Source organism: Limulus polyphemus, unplaced genomic scaffold (genome assembly GCF_000517525.1).
Source record: "Limulus polyphemus unplaced genomic scaffold, Limulus_polyphemus-2.1.2 Scaffold3271, whole genome shotgun sequence".
NCBI lineage: Eukaryota > Metazoa > Arthropoda > Merostomata > Xiphosura > Limulidae > Limulus > Limulus polyphemus.
Genome location: NW_013668881.1, coordinates 49,929 through 58,103, shown reverse-complemented (window position 1 = coordinate 58,103; position 8,175 = coordinate 49,929). Strand labels below are relative to the sequence as shown.

Here is an 8,175-nt window from a genome sequence, read left to right as displayed (position 1 = left end):
AAAGATTGACAAGTCACAATACACTGCTACAGTTTCTGTATACATCAGCATTGTTGCCACACAAGTTATACAACCACTAGAGTCAACAGTCTTACTAAAGATTGACAAGTCACAATACACTGCTACAGTTTCTGTATACATCAGCATTGTTGCCACACAAGTTATACAACCACTAGAGTCAACAGTCTTACTAAAGATTGACAAGTCACAATACACTGCTACAGTTTCTGTATACATCAGCATTGTTGCCACACAAGTTATACAAACCACTAGAGTCAACAGTCTTACTAAAGATTGACAAGTCACAATACACTGCTACAGTTTCTGTATACATCAGCATTGTTGCCACACAAGTTATACAACCACTAGAGTTAGCAGTCTTACTAAAGATTGACAAGTCACAGTACACTGCTACAGTTTCTGTATACATCAGCATTGTTGCTACAAGTTTTATTAGAGGAAATTATCATTTTTGTCATTGTTGTTTGAGAATAAAATGGTCAATTAGTATTATTGTTATTTTAACTATATTCAAAATGTAGAAAAATAACAATTTAAACCTTTCTATCAAGAACTCACTTTGATCTGTTGTAAAATAAAATGTTCACACACATACTCCATGTATGTTGTCTGCCAGAAAAGTTTGCAATTTTTTCCTTACATCATTTTCAACATGCTTGATATATTTAATAACTAAAAAAAATTACATATGTTTGTGTATCATATAAAATGCATTTTTATTTCTCAAATATGGAATACATACATATATATATATATATATATTACATTATTTAAGCTACACATTGATTTGCTGGGTGTTTTTTATTCTAGTTTATTCCTAAACAAGTTACTTCTAACCAATTTATGTTACCTTGAATTTAGGCTATTAACTTCACCTCAAGAACTAGAAGTTACTTTATTCTTAATAATAATAAAAAAACATAAAAAATTCACCTGTAATCAATAGTGACTATGTCATACATAAGGTAGTTGAGAAAACAAATTTATAATGACAGTCATTCTTAAAGGTTTTTCAATGCTTAATCTTTAATTTCATGTCACTTCCAAAAAATACAAAATTCCACAAATTAAGCTACTCTGGTATATCTTAACAAAATTATATTCATAACATACAGTTTACAGTTATATCAAAATATAATTCTATAAAAAATGTTATATAAAAATATTTGAAGTTTATGACTGTTACTTTTATTTACATTCACAAAAATATTATAAGTATTTCACTTGTACAAGAATATTTATGGAAAGTATTATTGTGTTAAAAGGGACAGTAAAGGTCAAGAAATCAAAAGTATAAATAAAATATTCACTCTTTTTGAAATTCTATAAAACATTGTTCATCACATGTAGTATCTTAGAGTTTCTAAGAAAATAAAGCTGCCTAGTTTTACAGAGGAAATATTTTTACTATATTAGCATTTACAAGATACAAGTAAGCAATGATACAAGACAAGTTTAGCTGAATTATCTTGCTATGGCAGGAGATATAAAAAGAATGCATTAGTTCAGTTCTACACTCCTTGTTCCATAAACAGATATTAAGTACAAGATCTGAAAATGTTGTTTTATCCAACAGATTTATTCATCCTTTATAGTCCCAAATTTTTGAAACTATTCAATTTCTCAGAAAATATTTAGTGTGTGTGTGTGTGGAGGACACCAAGGAGTAAGTGACAAGTATTACAACAGACTTGATGTTTGTTCCTAGTATTGTTGTAAATGGGGTAGAAGAGATAACATTGTAATGTTTGTAAGGTGCTAGTAATGTAGAATACTCAGTACAGTGAGGAATCTATCAATTACAGAAAAATAAAACAAAATTACTTAAAGAAAGGACACATAGGCATTTTCATATTACACATCAAAATATCCTGGTATAAAACACTTTAATGTTCTGAGTATGTAGTGAGAACTCTTTAATAAATTATGCCTTTGTTACTAAAAAGTTGAAACTAAAGAAGCTTATTATTAATGCTTCTGTCACTAATTAAAATTCATTTTTTCTGCATGTGATTACTATATCAGAAAGCTGCTACAAAAATATTCCTCCTCAAATTTTGATTTCATTAAAATAAACATCCTTATTTCTGGATTACTATCCTGTATTATTACTATTAATTAATTATTAATTAATCTTCTATATTTGTGCCTTTATTTATAAATGTTTTCAGATCTTATTTTCTAAAACTATGTCCTTCTTTTATTAAGCATAATTTAGGTTAACAAATGAACTCATTACAATGTGTTGTGTCAATTCACTGATGTACACTAAGTTTCTGTCTTTTGTTAAGATTAAAACTGAGTTGATACAGTGAATTTAATTAATAAAAGTAACAGTATTCTTATGTATCTTTATAAACTGTATATGATTAAAAATTGTTTAGGTAAGGAACAGCAGAGAGATTCAACTGCTGTTAGTGAAGAAAATTATCTTAATAACTGCATTCATGTACAAATTAAAAGCTACTAATTGATGGTTAAATTCATGTTCCTACTGCTGAGATGTCCAAACTACTTCACAAGATTGAAAAACAGTATGGGTGATGAAGTGTTAAAAGCAAATTACAGGTATTTGTCTTTTGTGAATAGGAAAATGAAACGTGCATACTGATATATAACATCACATAGAAGTAAACAAACAGACAGTACAACAAAAAATATATAAACAAAAATTGTGTATATTGTAAATGAATATCACATATTTAAATTTGCAATATAAAATCAGGAAACTACATGTTGTACATGTACATTTTAATGATACACTTAGGACAAACTCATTTAAAAGCAATTTTTTATCCCAAGTGTTAAAAACAATATCTTGGTAATATTTTAAGTAAATTTTCAATATAGCATCAATTTAATTTTAAAAAAAGTTCAGCTCTAAAAAACTTTGGTATTTGGCTACTGAACAGTTTTCATCAACTCACTAATCTCATTAGTATAAAAATACAATCCTCTTTCAATTTAAGTATGTTTAATATTTCTAAGCAAAGATATTTATTGTCACAAAAAATATTCAGAATTGTTACTTTCTAGGCCTCTCTTCAACTTTGGCAAAAATTCACTCCAGTATTGCAATATTTTGTTCAAAGAGAAGATTAAGGATGAATATATCCTACGTCATACTGATATCCTACTATTGTAATACATCATACCAATATTCTACTTCATACTGTTGTAATACATCTCATTTTCATGATGTTACAAAAACACATAGGTTCAAAATATCAATTTAACACAAAAAATACAAGACCCTATAACCACAGTGCTTTTGAAAGATAGACTTTTCTTCATCAGAGGCAAACTGTTTGCACTCGGGTTATAGGATTTTTGTAATACATCCTTAGATAAAGAATTACTGACAAATATTACAAGATAGAAACCAGTTTAAAAACTATTAGGAGATACAGTTCTACACATAGGATAATTTTGAAATTAAAACTTCACTTCTGACCTCCTCTTGGTTTTATTGTCTCTGAGATTTGCCACATAGCTTCTTCACACAAGTGGTCATTAAATTTACCGAAGGAATTGATAACTTGTTCATTACGCTTGAATGGATAGGATGGTTTTTTAAATCGTCTCATTTTTTCAAGAATATTGAACTGTTGCCACCGTTTGGAAAAGTTGACATTTCCATCAGGAAGGAAATCACTGTTTCCAACATGAACAAAGGTCAAGTCCTGAAGGATAAGACCAATGTAAGGGATACAAGGAGGCTCTGTGTTTGCTAGAGCTTGTCTGTATGCCCGAAAGGAAGATGAGCTATCAATCAGAGCACAGTACTCTTTCAGGGCTTCGGTAATGTTCTTTTGCCACTCCAAACGACGAATGGGGGCAGAGTCTAGTGCTGAAAGTACAGCCAGATAAGAATTAAAGTTATTTAGCTTTCTCAAGTGTTTTAGAATTCTAATGAAACGGCTAACATATTTTTCTCTTTCTCTAGCATCATTCTGCTCTAAAATCCTTGATCTCACCCAATAAGACATCTTGTTGAAATGTTCAGTAAAAGAGGTCAAATTGGGACTCAAATCTTCCTTTTGTTCCTTCACCCACAATAGCACTTCTGGAAACTCAATCTTTTGAAAAAGTTCAGCATCTAGCAAGGTCATCTGTTCTGCTAAAACTTCCGACTTAAAATCTAACAGAGATGCTGAACAAGTGGTTACATTCAATGAAGTGAGGAGGACCTGCAGGGACTGTTGTGAAAAACGATATACCTCACATTTCTCAACAATTTTCTTTCTTAAAATTCTAGCAAATGTTAACTCTCCAGTACTAACCAACTGATGAACAAAATCTGATATTTTCTGCAGAACACCATCTTCAATATCACTCCCACACAAATCATCAGCAACCCGTACCAACAAAGAAAATGCATTTCGAGCAGCTCGCTCCTTAGTATCAGTCATATGAATAAATTTATTAAATCTGTAAATAAGTTTATCAATCAGTTCAACAGGAGAAATAATTGTGCGATACGTTGTAAGAAATGCTTCTTGATATAGAAAACTCTTCTTTCCTGCTTTTGAAGCTTGGACAATAAGTGCGTCTACAGGACCACCTCGAATTTCTGGACCTTCTTCATTTGGTTTTTTCCAAACAATATATGAACTTACATCTTGACGATCTAGTATGTTGGATTCTGTTTCATCCATACTTGAAATTGGCAAGTTTTGTTTTTCAATCTCTAGAGAAGTACCTTTATCTCCCACTTCTGAACAAGTTTTTTCTAATTCGAGGATTGAAGCTTGTAAGAAAGCACTCCTTTTTGGAGGCATTGCTGGTGATGCTGTTTCAGTTTCCTCACCAAAACTGCTTAGACTACTCTGTCCATCTGAAATTACAGAATCATCTGAACTGGATGCTTGTGCAGTCTTGAAAAACTGTGGGTGGGTCAGTATTGCATTCTGTTTTTGCCAACGTGTCTCTATCGCATGGAAAGTGTAATTAGAATGGTAAAAAAAATCTTTCTCATCTGGTTGGTAAGAACCCAACATCTGCATATACGCCACTATGTTTTTCTTCTTCATAGGCAGTGGTGATGGTTCACTTACTTCAGATGTACATTTAATTTTATGAAAAGAACATGAATGTTTGTGACTCGTATCCACCCAATTCTTATGGTCTATAACTGACTGTGAAGAATGTGCTTCAGACAACATAGAATTGCTAACTGTGCCAAAACCATTTTTTTCTACAAACAAAAAATTACATGATGCTTTGTTGTCATAGTGAGACTGTCTTTCACAATTGCTTTCTGTACCTTGTTTGTCTGAAAGGACAGCAGGATGCTCAAGATCAATGTTCATTGATCCCAATCCAGAAGAGATTATATGATTAGTTTGTTTACTTTCTTTTGAGATACAACTTACATGCTGTTCCATCATTATTCCTAAATCTTTTGAATTTGGGGTTTTAAAACTTGTTGAAAGATATCTATAGCTTTTGGTATGAGAAATTTCTGAACGATGAATGCTTACATCTTTGGCTTTTTGAGAATACATAAAACTTCTTGAACTGCTCATTGTTAATGAATCATTAGTTGAGCACTGATGGTTGGTGTCAATACTGCTATCCACAAGTTTAGCAACAGGTGATAAGGGAAAGAAATCATCTGGGCTATGCCAGTTTGGGAAACCTACTGATGTGGTTTCAGTCTTACCAGCAGTTGAAGTGCCAAAAGTTGAAGCACTGCTAGTAGAGTAACTATAAAATTTGTGTTTTTGTACAAGACTTTTAGGATGTTCAGTATGTGGCTCAGAACTAACCACAATATCTGTATTGCATTGTTTTGGAGGAAGAGAGGATACCAGGTCTGTTAGTTGTGGTTGAAGTATACAGTATTGTGAATTTGAGTTCATCCCCAGTGAAATAGGAGGTTGGATGTCTTCTTTCATTTGAAGAATACTAGAATGCAGTACATCATCAGGAAAAATTGAGTAGTTAGACACACTGGTTTGAAAACTAGGTGAGCACTGAGACAAGTTTGGAACTTTAATATTTTCTAAAGTTCCTTTTTCTCTTGAAGTTGATGGAATGTCCAACAATGACTTCCCATGAAAGTTATCTGGAATATTTGAGTTTTTAAGTGAACTTGTAAAAACCTGATTCAAATTATTATCTGTATTTGATAAAATACCAACCGAAAGTTTGACCAGACCATCCACTGCTTCTTGTAATTGGTTAATAATGTCATCAACATTATTTGTGGCAAGAATATAACTGTTACTAATGTATAGAGCATTATCAGACCACTTAACCAAATTTGCAAGGGTTTTATAGACTTCTTTAAACGATGATGATACTACTAGGCACTGGTCATTATCAAACAATCTTGACAGTTTTAACTGAATACTTAAAACTGTTTCTAACACCACATTTGCAGAACCTGGTAAAACTTCTAGTGTTTTTTTTTTTTCAACAACTTCCTGAACATATCGCAATGCATTCTTAAGATGCTGGGCATCAGAATATAGGTCTTCTATTTCATTTTCTATTCTACTTTTGATAACTTTTTTTTCAGAATTTCTTTCTACTCTTTTCCCTCTTAATTTGGAATTTTTCTTTGGGGATAAAAGATTCTTTTTAGGAACAATTTTACCAAAAAAATCTTCTTTAAATGATCTAGCTTGCCTAGATAACTTCCCATCTCGAATAAAAGTTAAGTCTGTTTTGTTCCTTTTAGCTGACATAATTTTATTAAATACTTAAGTAGACTATTTTCAGCATAATAAATTATTAAATGCATAATGATAACACTGTGACCAACACTGTTCTTTCCATTTTAAGATGCACTGTCCTAAGTAAAAAATGAAAGTGGCTATACCTTTTGTGGTTAACAGTTTCATTTAACACGAGAAAGTTTCCAAAAATATGTATTTTTGGTTCAAGTTCAATTAATTTCTGGTCTATCATTGACTTTTGAAAACTATTTTACAATTTCCGGTATTTATTATGTTAAACTTCAACTTCAAGATTAGTTTTAATTTGTACCAAATATTTTGAAATGAATACAACATTCTTCCATGAAAAAGGAATACAATTATAATTCGTTATAAATATGAAGAATATTGTGCTTACTGGGGCCCCGAGAAATAAGGATTATGGAAATCGTCGTGGGAGGATAGAACATAGGTTACTGCCTGCACTTCCCAAATCACGACGGTACAGTCGGTAGTGCGAAAAATACTGTCCTAGTTAGTCTCCTTATTTGAACCCAAAATTTGTTTGCTTAAGATGCACATCAATCACTAAAAATGTATCGTGTTCTATGGTTATATCATAGCTACTTTTAAACACTTTGAAATAGATAACTCATATAATCGGTAAAAAATTAAACGATCTTCTACCCTCCCTACAGCGTCACCCATACAGGTATTAAATATACAATTCTATGATGACACCCAATCAGCACGCCCTCTAAGGATAATCGTTCTTTCGTTTGGTGAGGAATCGACTAATTAACTGTAAACTTGAATTAATTACTATTTATTTAAATTATCAACAAAATATTAAACTAACACCTAATAAGTTTAGTATTGAATACAAATATTTATCCATAAAAACTTTTTCTAATGTTTTAATGTAACTTTTTAAACTTTTATTGCTATAAATTTATATTTTTCATTTTGTGTAGCAGATTCATAAAATATATATATTGCAAACATTTCATTTAGTATCTTATTTGCGTAACCTTTATGAATTGTTTCTTTGTTACTATGTTGTTATACTGTCGTAAGCTATGTTTTTAATATTTTAATTTAGGTGTTTACTAGAGGGAGCATATTATTACATCATGATCACGCAGTATCTAGAAATTAAGAAACTGGAGGTTTCATGTAGTATACAGAAATAAGGGTACAATATAAATACCAGACTCGATTAATTATTCAATAATCAATGAGATATTCAGTTCAGTGTCAGTTAGGGACTTTAGACAATGAGAGTTAGTGAGTCTGTACAACAATTATAATCTGTCAGTAAGCATGCTTATTGTCAATCAGTTAGTGAGTAAATTCTGCAAGTAACTTGATAAATGAATTAGGCGAATGTACCATTAGTTTCAAAATATCTGTTCAAATGTTGGCTGTAATGTTAGGCCTACAAGTTCACCCCAGTAAAAACATTTTTTTTTCGATTTAAACTTTTTTA

The 8,175-nt window shown here is 31.2% G+C and overlaps 1 protein-coding gene across 1 annotated transcript; it reads right to left on the bottom strand.

Moving 5' to 3' along the window:
* Positions 1 to 718: 718 nt before the first annotated feature.
* LOC106469039 (guanine nucleotide-releasing factor 2-like) lies at positions 719 to 7,410 on the bottom strand. Its single transcript, XM_013929495.2, has one exon. It carries the CDS (start codon positions 6,714 to 6,716, stop codon positions 3,465 to 3,467), a length of 3,252 nt encoding a protein of 1,083 aa, XP_013784949.1. The 5' UTR covers positions 6,717 to 7,410; the 3' UTR covers positions 719 to 3,464.
* Between the last annotated feature and the right edge of the window lie 765 nt (positions 7,411 to 8,175).